The sequence below is a fragment of the Marmota marmota genome, unplaced genomic scaffold (genome assembly GCF_001458135.2).
Source record: "Marmota marmota marmota unplaced genomic scaffold, marMar, whole genome shotgun sequence".
NCBI lineage: Eukaryota > Metazoa > Chordata > Mammalia > Rodentia > Sciuridae > Marmota > Marmota marmota.
Genome location: NW_025999853.1, coordinates 27,598,133 through 27,618,307, shown reverse-complemented (window position 1 = coordinate 27,618,307; position 20,175 = coordinate 27,598,133). Strand labels below are relative to the sequence as shown.

The 20,175-nt window shown below is 34.0% G+C and overlaps 1 protein-coding gene and 1 pseudogene across 1 annotated transcript in view; one reads left to right on the top strand and one right to left on the bottom strand.

Moving 5' to 3' along the window:
- Ppfia2 (PTPRF interacting protein alpha 2) overlaps nt 1-20,175 on the bottom strand; it is a 430,243-nt gene that overhangs the window by 161,499 nt on the left and 248,569 nt on the right. The window contains exons 4-5 of the mRNA XM_048808220.1: nt 19,298-19,399; nt 5,482-5,646 (exon numbers count right to left, since the gene is read on the bottom strand). Coding sequence (XP_048664177.1) covers nt 5,482-5,646; nt 19,298-19,399 — 267 coding nt within the window. The remainder of the gene's footprint in view (nt 1-5,481; nt 5,647-19,297; nt 19,400-20,175) is intronic.
- On the top strand, nt 10,299-12,865 carry LOC107139644 (annotated as a pseudogene).

The window sequence follows — 20,175 nt, the reverse complement described above, 5'->3', positions numbered from 1 at the left end:
AATATAAAAAATAAATAAATAAAAAAGATGCAGTTGATCATGAATTTTAATTACTTAGGAATTAAAATTTTTCCATGTGCATTTACAGTCTTTATGTAGTGAATATTTATTTTAATATTATAATCATTTTCCTTTATACTTTAATTTTGATAATGTATGAATTAAATGGTATTTTTATTGTTTTAATAATATTTAACTGGAAATATAGACTAAGTATATAAAATATATAAACATCAGATACAAACAAATTTTAAAGTTGGAGTTGTAATATTATTTTTCAGTTAAAAATCAAAGGCCAGTAATGTCCTATTAACCTAGAATCTATAATTAGGAATAAAAATTCTCAATCAGACATTTTAATACTGAATTATGATTACATGTACTTTCAGGTGATTGGGGGCACTCGACTCCTTAAATACATCTTAATTAAGCAAGAAAAATATCTGAGTGGGGTTTTAACATTAATTATATTTTTTTTTATGCTCCAATTCTTTGAAAGGTAATAATACATGCATAAATGAACATTTAATATCAAAAACAGTTGCATGGGATCTTTCTAGCTGTGCCAGCTTAAATGCTAGCTTTCTGTGTCATAGCCAAATATCCAGTTGCTTATGAAAATGCATAGAATTAACACTGATTAATAAGTAAACAATAAATGCTTGGAAATTTTTGATAATTTAATTTGGAGAATTTTTTTAAATGACAAATTTTGGGAGAGATAAAATAGAAGCAATTATCATAAAGCCATGAAAATGAGAAGGATAACCACTATGTGCAATGCAGATATCATAGAAATATTAATAGACATGCCTGATATTTAATGGGGATGATTATGAAGTTTTATATCTACTTCCTAAAATATCAACTAAATAAGGGTGTTCTAAGATGGTCTAGGAATTCTGGCTGATGAGAACTGCAATGCAAAGTCACTAAATACATGATAATGCTCTCTGTATGCAACACTTATCAGCTCATATATGGAGTGCTGTAAGGGTTAAAGTGCCAACTTTGGAAGACAGAGATGCACTGGAATGTTTCCAACAGAGTCAATCAAGCCACGTAAAGAATGACTGAATCCAGGCTGTATTGTAGGTGAAAACAGCTTCCTGACTTTTGCTAAACTGATAATCTTAGAAACTAATCTAATCTGTATTCTATTTACCACAAGTGGAGCATTTTATAGTCTTATTATATTGAAACTTCAGGGAATAAAAATTATTGAGCTTATCCAACAATATGAAAACGGAATAATCATCCCTCAATAAATTTAGAGATATTTTTATGAACTATATGACCCAGAAAGTAATGAATCTAAACTGTCTTCCTAAGCAAATAAAAAATGATCTGTGTATATATATTGAATTAATAATATGAATTTAAAAATTGAAGCTGTAAATATCAATAAAGTATGATATAAATACTTTACTCACATTTATATGAGGATGAATTATTCTCTGTACTTTTAATCAGGCAAATGAAACACGTCAGTTTCATCTTCATCTTACCTCTGCTAAACTTGGGAAGGAGGAAGTGGAGGGATCCAAAGAACTAATCTTTCCAGGGTACAAAGAATTCTAACATTTTACTTTATCTACATGGCTTGAACTGAATTGATAGGAAAAAATAGTGTCTCTGACAAGACTTTTAGCTTCTACTCTGCTCTGAGCATGGCACTAACAGAACACTGTAGTTATCTTTGTTTTCGAATAGTTTTTTTTCCTTGTGAAGCTATCTAGACATGATTGACATAATATAAAATTATAGTTTAAACATTTTTCTAAATGTAAGGACACAGTTGATATAGCCCTATTTTAACTTTTTCGGACTTTTTAAAATGATTGAACCACTTCAATTAATCTAATGTCTGTATACTCTTTCCCCTAAGATAAAATGATTGGTTATTTGTTGAACTATTGTAGTAGTAACTCTCAACTCCATATTATTTATTTACCTATAGAATTTTTCATTTTTCTTTTCATCTGTTATATTGACTTTCTTCAAAATAGTATGAAAAATACTAAGGAAAGCATTTTTCCAAAAGCTATTTCAAGGTCATAGAAATTTTACCCCTGAAGATTAATATAAAACAAGTCCCTGAACATGACAAATGTGTTTCAGGATGAAGAGAGATCTTGATGGAAGAAACACAAATTCCAAATTGAAATTATGGTATGGCATAATGGGTGTCATTTTGTGGATTACCAATCCTATAACACAGCATTTTTGTGAGGAAATCTCCTTATACTACAAGTCAAATTATTTTGACTTGTGATATTAGATCCTGAAAGTATAATAGGAAGGCATGTGTAATTACTATGTTTTGACCATGTATGTCTAATACATCTGGTATTTAATAGTCAATGGTTTCTGAGTAACACAGGAATATTTCTGAAAAACACAGGGATATTTCTCATTTCCTCCAACCCTGGTAAACTTAATAGAGGATGATGTCAAGATTACTGCTGATCTCAGTTGATTTTGAAAATTCTACCCTGCAACTCAGTGGTTGTATAAATAAGTAAACATCAATAATGAAGACTGCCAATCAGGGTCATTGTCCATAGTTATACTCAATCTTATATAGTTTATTTGGTTATTTATATTCTAAACTTTCTGTGATAAAGTTGGTAGTTTCTTATCCCCAATACAGGTTAATTACATATTTTATGGCTTTTATCTGTGTTTTAGCATAATAGCCACAATGCTTAGATTAGAATATTGCAATTGCTTCTTTATGTTGTAGCTTTGTCCCTCCCCATCTCCACAAAAATCTGTGAGCTACTCTTAGTTGGGGAAACTGTCTGCAAAGGGACTTAAGCACACATTAATTTTTCCATGACTAAATTAAATGCTATTTAAACAAACATCTGGATCAATAGTGATGGCAATGTCTATTTAGTTTGAAAGTTTTAGCAAACACTGAAATTTACTCATATTAATAATAATGTTTATTTTTTGAGGACTTTTCATAAGCTATGCACTGGCTAAAAAGCTAGATCATATCCAAGCTTCGTGGTAACTCGAAGATAGTTACTGATGTTACTCTCATTCCAAAGAAGAAGAAAAATCATGCTCAAAGAATTGGATCAACTGTCCATGTTAGTCCACTCCAGATCTCAGGCTCATAACCTTCTTTCTTTGGGCTATTGAACATTCCATTAATTGATAATCTATTCAGTTGCCCCTAAACTCACCAGTGACCAGTGTGCTTCTGTTTCAGTTTATAATAGTATTATAACTCTTAGGGCCATATTAAAGAATTCTTCATTTAATTATGCTAAACTCATAGAACTTCTGTTTAGCAAATTATTTCTAGATTCTAAATTCTGCAAAAACTATTTTCTTCTTCAATGAACTCACATCATCAGGATATTTGTCTCAAATACTGTTTATTTCTTTCAGTTCTAGCAAATAATTTTCTTTATAAAAGCATCCCTCAAGTGATGTCAGAGTGCTCTTAGGGAACATCCAAAATCACACATTTTCTAGTACCTTGGTCTATCCCTTAAAACGTTAAGCCGGGTGTAGTGGTGCATGCCTGTAATCCCAGTGGTTTGGGAGGCTGAGGCAGGAAGAACCCAAGTTCAAGATCAGCCTCAGCAACTTAGTGAGGTGCTAAGGACTTAGCAAGACCCTGTCTCAAAATAAAACATAAAAAAAGGGCTGAGGGTGTAGCTCAGTGGTTAAGCACCCCTGGTTTGAATCCCTGGTACCAAAGAGAGAGAGAGAGAGAGAGAGAGAGAGAGAGAGAAGAAAGAAACTGTTAAATTTTCTCAGAACCAATCCATGTTCTTCTTAGAGCTATAAGAAGAGTTATATCGTGATATATATATATATATATATATATATATATATATATATATAAAATACATATTATGTGTGTTATATATATATATAATATACATATTATGTGTTATATATATATATATACACACACACAGTGTGTTAATATATAGAGTTATATTGTGTGTTGGCCATGCTGTCTACTGTAACTTTCTCTACTTATAAACAAAGAACAAAACAAAACAACAACAAAAACCTCATTCTTTAGTTCTCAAATACAAAGTCACTTCCTCTTGAAACATTCTCTCTACTTTCTTGTCTGTGAAGTACAATTTGTCACTGCCTTTTTGTGATTTTATATTATATTGTGCACATCTATTTTTGATATTGCTTGTTATTGATATGAATATTGATATGAGTCTCCAGCCCTATGAACCATTCATTCATGAGAAGAATGCCTTTTTTATCTTTATGTGTCAAATAACTGTCAAGGAGTCTGGCACAAAGTAAATATTCTATTAAGTCTTACAAATTTTTAACAATGCCTTTTTGTGATAAAAGAGGGAATATAATAGGAAACTAAACATTAAACATATTAAATGATTATTTGATAGTATGTTTAACATAGATATTTATATAATATCCATTCATGTTTTATTCAAAGTTATTAAAAAATCAGTTTCTTCTCATGGCTAAAATGAAAGATGAGATACGATTTCTTCTTAATCATCTAGAAGACAGAATTATAGTTATCCTTATGCACATACTCCACATAATTCCTTTCTCCAAGAACATCTGAAAGACTGATGATAAAAATATATAGGTATATAAATATTAAATAGAACAAAAATGTCTGCATGCTCAAAAATTAGATAAAACTGGGCAATAATCCCTAGTTTGAATTTTAATCCTCAGAACTTGTCATATATTTTATAATAAAGTGCCCCAATTCCCACTGTACTAAATCCCAAAGGCTTATTAATTTTTAAAGTTCATTCTTTGAAATTTCACAAAATTGAAATCATAAACCTTACTAATCTCCAAAGGATATTATCATCATATTGGCTTATATATGCCAGTAGAACTTATTTGAGTAACAACTAAGAGAAGCTTAGGGTTACTTTTAAAAAGACCTAAAAGCAAGTTTTTCTTCTAATACCTTATGCTGTTACATGCAGAGACTCTTAAAAATGTATATTTGAGACTAAGATATTAGAGACCTAACAAAATGGAATGCTGCTAATATGAATGTCTAAAAGTTAAAGTATACCCAATTTGCACTACAAAATAGGTGTAATTTTCGGGTAGTGGTCTCTTATTTTGGCATCTATAGACATGCATTTCAGAGAGAGAAAGAGAGTGGGTTTGGAAAAGAGAGAGAAAGAGAGGCTGAATGACATTACATAGTATTAAATTTCAAATGGCCATCTGGACTAGGGCCATAATGTACCATAATAGAGGTATAATTTGAATAAGCCACAGATTCAGTGGTATAAAGAAAGAACATGGTCATGAATATTACAAAGATATACACAATAACACATTTTCATTTTAATTTTTTTTTTCATGTAACTCAGATGAGTTCCTCTGAACTGACTGGCTGGAGGAGTCACATGAGTCACTGGGTAAAGACAAAGACCTTCATGCTAATGACAAAAGCATGGGTCAGCTTGAAATCTTTCGTCCATACTATACCTTTTCATCCAAGGCCTTGTGGTGCTCAAATAAAGATTTCAGCGCCTTGAGAACCTCAACTTCGCTGGACACTCCCGAGGGTGACTGAGCTTGCCGTTTTACCACCGTCATTCTTAATGACCTTTCATGCCGTGACACAAGGCACTCCAAATGCTCCAGTAGCAGCTATGGGATTGAACAGAAAATGAGATCATCTTTTGGATACAATTAATCTGTACTTATAACTGATTTCTTCCTTCAACTATTACAGGCTTACATAGTACACAGTGATAACCTCAGATAGTACAATGGGTAAGAGCCTGGTAACACAATGCTGTCTAAACCAGGGTTTATAAAATATGTTAAAGACAAGTTACATTTCGATCATTTTACAAATTGCTGAATCTAAAAATATAATGCAAATGTCTAGCAGATTTAATAATTTCAGTATGGGTTCCACGGAAATAGTACACTTGATAAAATATGCATGAGCTAATGATAATGATTAAAGAACATTTATTCCTTAGATAAATGTAGGATGCCATGATAATGTTTTAAAAGAACAGTATCCAAAATCAAAATGTATTTCATTTACATTTGACCATTTAAATTTTTTTGAGATGAAGAAAATGACTGCAGTCATTAGGATGATGGTTTAAATTATGGTGATAATTACATAATTTTATTCACAATCAATTGTTATATTACATTATATGAAATATTTGCAACCAACTATATTTTAGTAACTGAGGTACCCAGTAGTCATTTGGTAAAAGGAAGCTTTGGACATAACCGTGTCTGTGTTGGAATCTACATCCATAGCAGCCTGCCAGGCCATGACAAATGTGAGGGGAGAATGCGGTAAACCCTTTCCAGATTATTCCAGGCTCTATGTTCTGTGTGTGCCAGAAAAGGATTGTTTTAAAATGGTTTAAATGTGAATGGGTGTTGCACATTTGTTTGCATTTTAAAAGGGAGTTCTGCTGCTAAAAGCAAAGATGCATGAGGAAAAAAAAAACAGAAATTATTGGTTCTTATCAGTTATTACAATTCTATCAGTGAAGAGCCACAAGCACCTGGTAGCATTTGTGGGAGAGATCTCTGAAAGAAGAGTTAAAAGTGTATGTTACAATAGTGTCTCTACAAAATAAGAAAAAAATAAAGTGAAAATTGGACAAACAAAAAGGGAAATGCAGATATAGGATGTAAGGAAGGAAAGAAAGTAATTATCTTTTTCTCAGACATTAACATCAATGAAATATTTTGGTTTTTACAATACCACTTTTTTTTACAATACCAATGTTACATATTACTATCACATTTCTTGATGCTTAATAAGTTAAATTATCTACTTTCATTGTCACTAATTATGGTTGGAAAGTGTTGGAAATTTTTGCCTGTTATTGACATAAAGAAATACAAATGTCTGAGATCTTAAACATAGATCAGTCTATTTGCTGATATTTACATAGATATTTACATAGATCAGATCTATAAACATAGATCATATTTAAGGGTCTAAATAATTGTATAGATTAACCATCCCTAATCCAAAATTCCTGTAGACTCTCATCTGGTAGTATATATACATATTCCAAAACTGAAAAACTCTAAAATCTGAAAAACTTTTGATCCAAGCATAGCAACAAGGGATACTCAACATGTACTGGTTTATCTGTAGGAAGATAACATAATCTTTAAGATAATACTCTCTAGGAAAATAACCACAAGGAGATATAATAATGAAGCTACACAGAACATCTACTAGTGATCCCAAATCTTTTGGTCATCCTCTTTACAACATTTGACAAGTTCGTTACATTGCAACATCTACTTTTCCAACAGAGTACCAAAAATTCCCTACAATTTTCAGCCTTTTGTGCCATGCAGTTTTTACTAATAACACATCCTTGCAAAATGTGAGTTTTATGACTGAATATATTAGGTGAAGACATCTAGTTTGCTCAATGGAAGTGGCAAAGGAATTATGATAAGAGCTAAGCCCCTTACCAGTTTGCAGTGAACTTCTGGAATTTGGTACTGAAAGCTCAGACTACAGACTTTTGTTTTATTTGTTTGGTTTGGTTGTGTTTTTGCTAAGTATTCTAACCATCCATTAAATAATGACTGTCCGCTTAGAATAACTAGAGTGAATTCTGTTGCCTACAACTAAGAACATGTTGCCACTCCAGTCATAAGGTTCTGCCAGCTGATACTCATTTTCTTTGTAATAATATCTGTCAGGTCCTGTGCCAATTCTCATTATTCCTTAAATGTGTTAGCTCTCTTTACATTGCCATTGTTCCCAGTGTTACTCTAGGTATAATTCTTGATGATCTTTATTATTCATTTAGATGATTCTTCCAACATATTGTCCTCTAAATTTCTAGACTTCATGCACTTTAATGGTTTCAATTTCTACCTTATATCACTCACACCCAGAGTTCCACTACAGATCCTGCTGTTATCAGTAAGTGCAATTCTGTGATTTCTGCATCCGTAATCTAATCCACAGATCACTACATTTTAGCTCACCCATGTAAGTGCTCAAACTCTAAAAATACTTTCACTCTCAACCCTTTTATCATAGGAATTTGTTATTGCCTCTGACCACACTCACACCCTCACCACCTCTTTACTTAGCCTAAAATGAACAGTTCCATCTTTAATCTAACCACTCACCACTGCCTCCACTGCTCCCATATGGGCCTAAGACCCATTGTTTCCTAGTGAATTATTGTAATAGTAGCTTCTTAACTGGTTCCCCTGCTTTCATCTAACAGGTTATTCTCAAAACACTGTTTAAGTTAAAATATAAGTTAGGTCATTTATACCTCTACTCCAATTCTCAGCATTTTCTCATTAGGCTAAAGTAAAATCCAGAGTCCTCACACATCCCAAGGAATGTAAATTGTCTGCTTTCATCCATTCTTCATGATTCTTCCAGGATAGTTGCACTGGTTTCCTTGCAGTATTTTCTTTGCTTGTTGAGTTTTGTTTGTAATATCCATGTCTCTGCATTAGGCCCCCTGTACTTGGCTTCTCTTCCTAAAATATTTGCTTTCAGAGACCATTTTACTCCATAATCCCTTCCATATCTTTACTCAAATGTCATTTTGGGGCAAGGCCTTCTCTGATAACCTCTTCTGCAGCTTTCTTTTTCATTTTTGCACCTGTCCCTATCTAATGTACTATTCATCTCATGTTGATCTTGTTTACTGTTTAAATCCCCCAAATTAATATAAGGCCCCTAAGGAAGTTTTTCTATATTTTGTTCAATTCTCTATGTACAGTGCCTAAAAGATGCTCACATGTGCTTAGTGAGTAAATCAATAGACCCTAGAAAATCAAGTGTTTGCATATTTACAGGACACAAATCTTTAGAGAAATGGGAATCTGGGATATGTGGCTTGGATAGATGCAACAGAATGGTTAGATTAGGTTAATATCAGATGAAGGAATGATGTTTTCCATAATATATGGAGGAGAAATAGTCAGTTAAATGATTACCTGTACCCTCTTGCTGTGGGGTGCCTGTGAAAGTCAGGTTTTGGTGGACTGAGTCATAGCTGTACTAGACTATTTTAAAGAGCATGGAGAATATGAAGACAATGAGGTAACGAGAATGCTTTGAACTGTACTGAAGAATTTGAAGAAAGAAAATGACAACATAAAGTTTTAAAATTCTAGAGCAAGGCTCAGTCAGAGAATCCAAGAGTTGTTATGCTGCTTGTAGTAGCTTCTTATCGAGGTCCAAGACATAACAGAAAGAAAATAAAGAGCTTGATCCAAGAAAGATCACTGAATTACAATATATGATGAATGCATAGATTTATCAGGTGTCTTATTTAAAATCTTATCAGAACTCTAAACCCCCTCCATACACACGTATGAAAGGAGAGATATTTGGAAGATTCAAATTTGCTTGAGTTACTCATATATTGGATCCCAGTGATTCTCTGCTCGGATGAGGCTGATCCCTTTTGTCTTCTTGACTATGCAATGACTTAACTTAAAGCAGGTACCTTACAAAAGAAGTTTCGGGTCCTCCTCTTCCACCTCAAAATCCCTCCTTGCCTGCAAACTTTCAACTAGAATATGTCGGAGTATATAACACAATCTAGCCTAAGAAGAGAAAGCTTTCCAGTCAAAAGAATTGTGTGAATTTGCTAATTTGTATTCTCAGAAGTCTGGCAATGTATGCAGAAATTGATGCTAATAGTGTTGAACAGGAAGAGAAGAGCAGAAATGTATCTGGCTTTTTGCCTCAGTCACTAGCTCTAGGTGGCAGCCTGGCATATGTACTACTGCATCTTCAGCAGTACCCATGGCTGCCATCCATGCCGCATGGGCTCTTTCTTTGCTCATCTGCACCACTCCCTGGCTACACACTCCACTGTCATAGCCACCATCATGGAGAAGCTAGCCAAGGCCAATAAAAATCAAGGTGACCCAAGAAAATGGCTTCTCCTCTGAAGAAGATACAGAAAGAGCAAAGATGAAGAAATGTCAAAAGATGACGACAGCCGTGAAGAGGCTGTCAGCCCTCAGAGTAAAGGCAAGAAGGCTACCATAACACAGACAAAGAAGGTGGCAGTTTCTCCAACAAAAACTGGTTGCTATTGCCATGTTTGCTAAGAAAGCAGTTGTCACCTCAGGAAAAAAAGGCAGCAGCCGCATGAGCCAGAAAGCCAGTTATCCCAGCTAAAGCAGTTGGAACACCTGGCAAGAGGCGGCCACATTAGGTCAAGTATTGGCAGCAACTGCTGGAAAGATGGGAGCTGACACCCCAGCCAAGTGGGGAAAAGAATGGCAAGAATGTCAAGAAGGAAGACAGTGAGGGGGAGGGTAATGGCAACCACAAGGAAGAAAATCATCATAGAGAGTGGATGAGGGTAGGTTTGGCCAGCTGTGATGAAAGCAGTAGCTGCTGCCCTTCCTCAGGGGACAAAGGCAATGAGCAGGGCATCCAAGAAGACGAAGGGGATGGCCACAATGGGAAGAAGAGGATGCTGAAGAAGGAACTATGGAGACCAGAGCAGCCAAATGAAAGAAGCTCCTACAGAAGCTATTCCTGTGAAAGGTAAAAGTAGGGAGGAAGATGAGGAGGGAGAGCAAGGAGAGGAGGAGACGCAAGATGGGTAGGAGGAGGGAAAGAGGAGAAAGAGAAGTGTAAGGAGGAGGAAAAAGAACCTGTCAAAGAAGCATCTGTAAAATGAAAGAAGGAAATGATCAAGCAGCCATTGGCTCCCAGAGCCAAGAAACAGAATGTAGAAGCCACAGAACCAGCTCCATTTTCCAATCTCTTTGTGGGAAACCTGAATTCTAACACATCTTCTCCTGAATTGAAAATGTCTATCAGTGATCTTTTGCTAAAATGGCTCTTCCTGTTGTGCGTGTCAGAACTGGTGTGAGTAGGAATGTTGGCTGTGTGAATTTTGAAACTGCTGAAGGTCTGGAAAAAAGCCTTGGAACGCACTGGTTGAAAAAATCTTTGGCAATAAAATTAAAGAGACAAAAAGGAAAGACAGTAGGAAAGAGATGTGAGAATGCTTTGGGCAAAAAATCTCCCTAACAGCCAAGCAGGTTGAATTAAGGGAAGTGTTTGAAGATGCCACGGAGATCAGATTAGTCAGCAAGAATGGAAAGAGTGAAGGAATTGCTTATGTTGAAGGTTAAGACAGAGGCCGACACAGAGAAAAGCTTTGAAGTAAAGCAGGGAGCAGAGATTGACAGTCAATCCATTTCCCTGTACTACCCTAGAGAAAAAGTCAAAGTCAAGACTACAGAGGCAGGAAGAATAGCACTTGGAGTGGCAAATCAAAAATGCTGGTTTTAAGCAACCTCTCCAACAGTGAAGCATAGGAAACTCTTCAGGAAGTATTTGACATGCCAACTTCTATCAAAATGCCCTACAACCAAAATGGCAAATCTGAAGCATATGTGTTTACAAAATTTGCTTCATTTGAAGGTACTAAAGAAGATTTAAGTTACTTTCATACAAGGGAAATTGAGGTCACACAACAATCAAGGTGGAGTTGCAAGGATCCTGGGGAACAGATAATGCAGGAAGCCATCCATCCAAAACTAGTTTGTCAAAGGTCTATCTGAGGATACCACCAAGGAGACATTAAAGGGACAGTTTGACAGTTCTATTCATTCAAGAATAGTCACCAACTACGAAGTTGGATCCTCTAAAGGATTTTGTTCTGTAGACTTCAACCATGAGAAGATGCCAAAGCTGCTGAGGAGGCCATGGAAGATGGTGAAATTGAAGGAAAGGACACCATCTTGGACTGGGCCAAGCCCAAGGGGGAAGGTGGTTTTCAGGGTTCACATAAGGAGCTCTGGAAGCTGAGCTGGTAGCAGAGGATGATGAGGCAGATTTGATTGAAGAGGCCAGGGAGACTTTGGAGGGCAAGGACACTTCTGACAAGGCAGAGAAAGAAGAGGAGGATAAAGAGGAGGAGACCATAAACCACAAGTAAAGAAGAAGCCTCCATAGTTTTCTTCAGTCCCACTGTTTTCCCTTTTCCATCTGAAGGAAAGGACTCTGGCATTTTCCCTCTGCCTACAGAAGGCAGAACCTTCTGAGGACATTTCAGGACAGTATTCAGATCTAAGGTCTACTTGGAAATCCAAATAAATAGCATTTCTAGGGTGATCTCCCTGTTGGTTTTGACTAGATGGTCATGTAAATTTTTTGAGATGAGTGATAGAGCTATTCCTTGTATGTAAATTACGAATTTATGTTGTTTCATTTCACTTATAAAACCATTTAGTTTTCCTACAAAAGTTTTTTTTTTTTTCCTTTTTTTGTATTGGGTGTTTTAAAGAAAGCAGAATGCTTTGTCATGATTTTTGCTTCAATGATATTAGGACAAATTACAATTACTAAACTCTGATATTAGAAAAAAAAAGGTTGTTCTGTTAAATAAATCAAATAATCTGAATTGAAATTTAATGAAAACAGGACTTCACATATCAGACATGTAGCTGGACACAGTAACTAGGATTATGGATCTTCTTGTTTTTTTCTTAAAGAAAAAGTTGATATCTTATTTTTTTTTTTTAATCTAAGAAGGTAGATATGTTGTTGGGTAAATAATGACTATTTAAATTTTAAATAAGGAAAAAGGAAATCACAAAAATAGTTTGTAGTAGATATTTTTCCATTTGTGGCTGATCAAAATGTTTTGAACCTATCCTTTATATTTGATAGTTCCCCACATTCCGAATCCCACCTTCCACATCCAGAATCTCAGAAATAATTCTGCCTATGTTTACCACAAGGTGGCAGGCATGAGTCAGTCAACTATGAAACACCTCCATTGGCTTGGTCTGAGATGGGACCAGAGGGGGAAACATGCTGGTCAGCAGGATCCATTTTGCTGATGTGTCTGAAATTAAGGGTGTAAGTAAAACTTACAAGGCTAAGAAATATAGAAAATGCTTGGAAGCTTACTTTAGAGATTACTTATATGTCTTAATTAATGTCTTTTTAAAGATTAAAACAGCTGAGCTATATTCTGTTTTGTGCAATTAGGAGCTTTCCTCTACAAAACAATGAAAAAATAAATGCATTATTATTAATATAAACAGATTTCTTAATGGCTGAACAATTTAAATTATTCTGAATACTCCTCTATACTTAGTAAAATATTCTCCATAAAACATGCCTAATACTTTTGAGTCAAATTAATGATAAACATAAATTAGCTGGACTGAAAATTGTAGTCCCAAATGGGTATTATCTGTCACATATCTACAGTCTCTAAGGTTACAAATGAAGGTAAATGTTCTTTTGCTTTTTGAGCAGCACAAGGGTGGTTGCGAAAAATATGTACTTTATAAAAGGAAGCAAAAAGGGAGATGGGAAGAATGTGGTTGATTCATTTTCTCAGAGAGATTGCTATGTTGTGAAAGCACCTGCTATGTTTAATATAAGAAATATTGGGAAAACATTAATCTTGACATTAAGAAACCAAAATTTCATCTAATCACCTCACAGGTCTGTGTTTGAAGTGAACCTGACTCATATGTACAATGGTGAAACTGAATTTATAAAATTCAAACTAATTTACTAAGGATGTTCAGGGCAATAACTGCCTGATTAAGTTGTATGGCATGAATTTTACCCCTGACAAAATGTACTCTATGGTTAAAAAATGGCAGACCACAATTGGAACTCCTGTTGATTTCAGGACTACCAGTGGTTATTTGCTTTATCTGTTCTGCATTTCTTTTATTAAAAAAACACAATAATCATAGATAGAGGAACTCAGCACCAACAGGTCCACCCAATTGGGAAGAGGATGGTGGAAATGACGACCCAAGAAATGAAGACAAATGACTTGAAAGAAATGGTCAGTAAATTGTTTCTATACAACACTGGCCAAAACATGGAAAAGTCTTGCCAACCTACTTGTTTTCTTCATAATGTCCTTTTTAGGGCAGTAAACATGTTTAAGAAGCCCAAGTTTGAACTCGGAGAACTCATGGAACTTCTGGTATTTCTGGAAAAGCTACTGGGTATGATTCAAGTGATAAAGTTGAGCAAGCTGATAGATATGAACTACCACTCCAAGTGTGTTTAAAATTCAGATTTTTAATATTGGAAAATAAAAATTAAGTTTTGAAAAATGAAGGTGAATAAACTTAAAACATAAGAGGAGGAACTTGTCTAAGATCACTAACAATGTAATAAATTTATACTTTCACTGGGAGCTACGGTTTTAGTCTAATTTTTAAAAACAATTGCAGAATGTGCTGATGACACTTTCTTTAGTACTCCGAAGACTGAAAGGACTCTGTAAATGACAATCAATCCTGTGTCAGAATTCCTTTTAAACCAGTATAGCCTACCTATGTACATACAGCCTCCCCCTATAGAAACGCAGAACCGTCAGAAATTTTTTGGACTAAGTTCTTCCAGAAAAACAAAATATCCTAGGTAATTTATATCCATTAGTTTAACTATGATCCAACTATGATCCTACAAAAATTTCTAAAACTATAACCTTCATTAGATCTAAATTCAACATAAACTTGTATGTAATTATTTTCAAGTACAAATAACATTCTAGTAGAAATATACCTGACTAGTTTGGCAACTGTAATATATTATACACATGTACACTCCTGTAGTAACTGTATCCTCTTTCAACCGCTAGGGGTTTTCTTTTTTGATTGGTTTGGAATTTCTTCACTTTAAGGAAATATATTAGATAACTATTGTTAACTTTTGTAGGCAAAGATTTGTCAAGAATAGGACATTTTTAGAAAACCTTCCATGATAAACAAAAGTTAAAAGAATTTGCAAATAGAAAGCTTGTACTGCAGAACATTCTCAACAACGTATTCCATGAAGATGAAATGAAAAAAAAAAGTGAAAACAAGCAAAGGAAGGAACTACACTAAAGGTTTAGTCAATCAAAGTCTCCTTTTAATTTAAATTAAAAATTAGAAATAAACCCAAATAACCAGGACCTAACCTCATCCATCAAAAGACACAGACCGGCAGATTGGATTAAAAAGCAAGACCCAACAATATGCTTTCTCCAAGAGACTCATCTAATAGGCAAAGACATCCACAGAGTGAAGGTGAGAGGACTGGAAAAAAACATATCACCCGCATGCATTGGAAAAACAAGCAGGGGGTTCTATCTTCATATCAAATAAAGTGAACTTTAAGCCAAAGTTAATCAGAAGGGGAAAATATGGACATTTCATACTGCTTAAGGGAATTATACACGTCAAGAAGACATAACAATTGTAAATATTTATGCCCCCAAACAATGGAGCATCTATGTACATCAAACAAACCCTTTTCAATTTCAAGGACCAAATATACCACAGCACAACAATACTGGGTAAGTTTAAGATGGCTCTGTAGCTCCTGGATAGATCCTCCAAACGAATACTAAATGAAGAAGCTCTAGAAGTAAAAAAATACAATTGATAATCTAAACTTAACAGGCATATATAGAATATTTCATCCATCAATGACTGAATACACTTTCTTCTCAGCAGCACACAGATCCTTCTCTGATACAGACCATGTTATATAAGCTACCACACACGTTGGCATACAATTATGATATTACTTTAATATATTTTTAGCATCTGTAGGGTTATTTTGATAGCTCCCTTTCCAATGATATTAATTTTTGTATTCTTGATTTTCTCTTGATTAGATTTGTTTATTTTTTAATCAATTTTTAGCTGTATTGTTTCTTCTGTATTTCATGTACTTTTGTTCCTACTCTTTTTTTCTTCCAATAAATAATTTGAAAATAATTTGATTGCTATTCTAGCTTCTTTCTGATACAAGTACTTTAAGTTATAAATGTTCATCTGAGTACTGTTTTATCCCATAGATCCTGATATTTTAAGATTTTATTATGACTTAGTTCAAAGCACTTTTTATTTACTCTTCTTGTGCTTTCTTTCTTGATCTCTGAGATATTTATAAGTGTGCCATTTAATTTTGAAATAGTTGACATGTGGGGATGGGGTTTTATATATCTTTAGGTAATTAATTTCTAATGTAATAAAACATGCAGGAAACAGAGTCTGCATGGATTCAAATTTTTAAAAAAGTAATGGAAATGCTTTTTATATTGATTGTGTTACATACATGTCAGAACTGATTAAATTGCATACTTTACATATGTACATTTTATTTTACTGCAATTTTACCTCAATAAAGCTATGGATAAAAGAATAACAGGACATTTTTCTTTAATAATAGCAAGCGACTGAATCTATCTGAACATCAAGTAAGATAAATCCTTTTACTCAAAGCAAAAGTAAGGGCATGTTAAGGAACATTTCCAATGCAATTAAGTCTTTTTCTTTTACTTTATGACCCATGAGATTAAATTACCATTTGTTATTTTTAAATGACATTAAGATTGGCTCTCAAAATCACAGCTTATTTTATTTCCAAAGTCATATAATGGTTACATTCTAAAATGTTATCGATAATAGAAACTTTATTTTGAATACTTGGGAGTGTCTCCTGTAAGCCATGTGGTCCTTGGCATATAAGGACCACTTTAGTTTAGTACTTTAGTTTCCCTAAAGTTAGGTGAGGATATTGAGATTGCTGGAAGGATAGAGTTAGTTAAATGTATAGAGCATTTAGAAAAAAGAATGAGCACTTAATAATACTAGTGACTATATTTCCATTATGGTTACTTTATATATTAAATACATGTCATTCATTCTCCACTGGAATTTCTATTTTCTATTTTGGGAGAAGATACACTTCATTCAACTGTCCTTAAAAGGGAGGGCACTTTCGGATCTATTGATTTGGATGACACTAAAAATCAATACAATTGTCCCTGTTTACTCAGGAGTCCCCTCTGTAGAATTTCTGTGTTATTCATGTCAATTCACTAACATATGCTAACTCCTCCATCTGAAGTGAGCCAGAAGTTTGTCAGAACTCAGGAAACTAGAACACTGAATCTACTTTTAAACTGATTATTTACAACAAGGAAAACACAGCACATAGAGGGAGAAACAACTATATGAATGTATTTAAAAAGAAGAAATAAAACTTAGTAATACATGATAGGGATTTTGAGAAAAGGGGAAAATACACCTGATATTTTGTCTTGTGTGTTCTTCATTTTTGTGGAGGTGGAGGAGGGTCAGAGGTGGTTATGCAACCTAAGGAATTGTTATATAATCAGTGCTTTGCACAGGAAAGGTTTCGTAAATCTCTTTCTTTCACACAATCAAAACCAAGAAACCTCTACATCACTGCTATAAGGAAGGTAGAAAACATTTTTTAGACTTATTCATATTTTCAAAGTAACTATTATTCATGCCTAAAATCAATTACTTCAATTTCTGTTGTCCTAAAAGAACTATATTTTTCTTCCTCTGACTCCTGAATGGACATTTCAAGGCTAGCTCAGCTTGCTGCATTTGTCACCCAGGGCTCCTTCCATGGGCTACCAACAAAGACACAGGCTTCAGAGGATTTAACATGATAAAAATGGTGTATGCAGAAATCAAAACTCTAAGATCTCTGAAATTAGTCACAATTAAGAAGAAATGTCACGCTTCACACTACAGCGGTGTCTTGGGCAATTTTTCCTGTAAGCTGTAGTAAATCTTTGAGTTCCTCCATGAATTTAGCTTGAGTGATCATGGCTAGAGGTGCAGGTTCTGGATGGAGATTGCCTTACCTTTCAAATCCTTTCTCTGCTCTTTACTAACTATGTGACTCCTGGGAACTTATCTGACCTTTTCTGAGTTCACTTGCTTTGTCTGTAAAAGGGAGAAATTATAACATCTCCTTAGGGGTACAGAAAGGAGTAAAGGAAAGGAGAAAGAAAGGATATATCAAGGAGAAATGCAAAGAAAGTTAATAAAATTATCTGTTGCATTTTATATGTGAGGATTTCTTGGAAATTTATCTGAAGGTATACATTTCCATCCATTCTCAATTTCCTGCTCCTACTCTTTAGATTCAGTTGTACGGTATTACATCCAAATTAAAACATAAAATAATGAAATGGAGCAGAATAAACATCATGGCTAAAACAAACTAAATTTGTATGGAAATACAGTGCTAAGATAAAAGTCAAAGGTGGGAAAATATAGAGAGGGAAAGAGAAACAAGAAAAAATTCATCTGATACCTGAGAATATCATCTAAACTTCCCTTGTAATGCCCTATGTCAGAAAATCCATGTTACTGGCTCATCAAAGTCTCAGTGAAAACCAATTCATATGTACATGTGTGAATTCTCTTTACCATATAATAAAGCCCTGGTAAATAAATACATAAATTGAGTTTGACCATATAACCATTAATCATGCAATTCTATCTCTCATTAGAGGCACAAGCTCACAGTTTGTAGATCTCTATTTTTATATTAGTTTCTCTAAGATCAAGCATAAAATGAATAGGCCATTAACTGTGCTTTATTTTTCTCAGAATTAATCTATTAGAGATATGAAACTTAAAATATTTTCACCTGATTAAGATTTTAAATTGAAAAATTTATATTCACACAAAAAGTGGTTTCTCCTTCTTTTAGTAGAGAAACCGCATGCATTTATGAGTAATGCAGCAATTTGTGTATTTCATGCAATTTAGCGACTCTTTCTTCTGAACTAGAAAATATAGCATCTTTGATCAAACTCTGAACTTTAATGTTATACAACATGTCATGACATTGATGACACATGGGTTTCAAAAGTAGAATGTAGCCACTTCTATGAAATCAGATTTCATGAAATCAAAATGCATATCAGAACTAGAACTCTCCTTGGAGATCTCAGATACAGAGGGTAGACCTCTTTTAATTGCCAGAGGTCTATTCTAATGGCTTTCATTTTTAACACGTTTTCTTTTTAAATAAATAATTTGCTGGAATGAAGTGAGGATCAAATCCAGGCCACTCTGCCATATCATCCCATCATTTAAATTCTGATTCCTCTCCCAAACCTCTCTTCCTTTGCCCATTTCCAGCCTCTGGGCTATTACTCTGCTCTCAATCTTTTGAAAGTTTGAAACCCATTATTGAAATGCATCCCTTCTTTTTAAAGTTCAATAAAGTAAAGACCAGAAGGAATAAGAATATTTTCTAAGGCAACATAGTGATTTAGTAACCAAGACTATAATTTAGATTTCCTGTCTTTTTATTTTGAGTTTTGTAGGATATCCTCCTCCTTTTGTAAAGTAGCTGACTGTAAGTAGGTATCTGCTAAAGTATTCCTGAAGTTTTTAAATGATTTTTATATAAATCCTGCATATATGACACTGAACTATATATGGAATTAATTCCAAGAAGAGGCTGTTTTATTCTTACTCTTGTGTTATTTCTTTCAGCTTTAAGTTCAGAGATCTCTTCCTCTTTTTCTAGAAGTTGCTCTCGACAGGCATTCAATTCTTTTGTCAGTGCAGCAAATTCCTGGAAGGGAAATAAAAAAAAAAATGTTTGAAAGGGTATTCAAGTTATCAAAAAATAAAGAGAAAAACTTAAGCAGAAAGAGAAAAATGTAAAATAAAAGCTTTGAGTGAAAAGTATGCAGAAAATTGATTCGGTTGATATATATTGCTATTATGAAAGTATATTGATTTTTTTGTTCAACAGGTACTAATCCATGATACTTATTATGTGCATTTTATTATAATATACTGCGTATATGGATTCATAAAGTGTATTTCAAAAGTATCACATACATCATATTAATATAACTCAGCATTAATATAATATTTATTGCTAGAATGACTTAAGCTTGGCTAATTTTTGAGTAGCCATCCAAACCTTGCACTTTGGTTCCCAGATAGCAATATTCAGGGTATAGTAGATCATCAAACTAACAACACAAACCCCTGCTGAATGTGCTAGAAATTAAGAATTTTGTTTGGTAACAGGGTGAGGAAAGAGGGAATCTACCTATCTTACAAAATAATAAATGTATCAAAGATTTGATAAGATTGTCTTGTGAATCTTTGTATTACTGTCTTTCTAAATGGCAAGCTCCGCATGTTCAGTAAGCTTGGCTAGTTCATGTTATACCACCAGCATCTAGGATATAGTGGAAACTCAATTAAGGTCATTTTTCAATAAGTGAAAATGATTTATATTGTAATAAAAGATTGAAGAGGTCTGGAGTAATCCTATCTTCATAGGCTTACTGAAGAAATCTCTTGTTTTCTTTCCCAAAATGCAAGCACAAAACA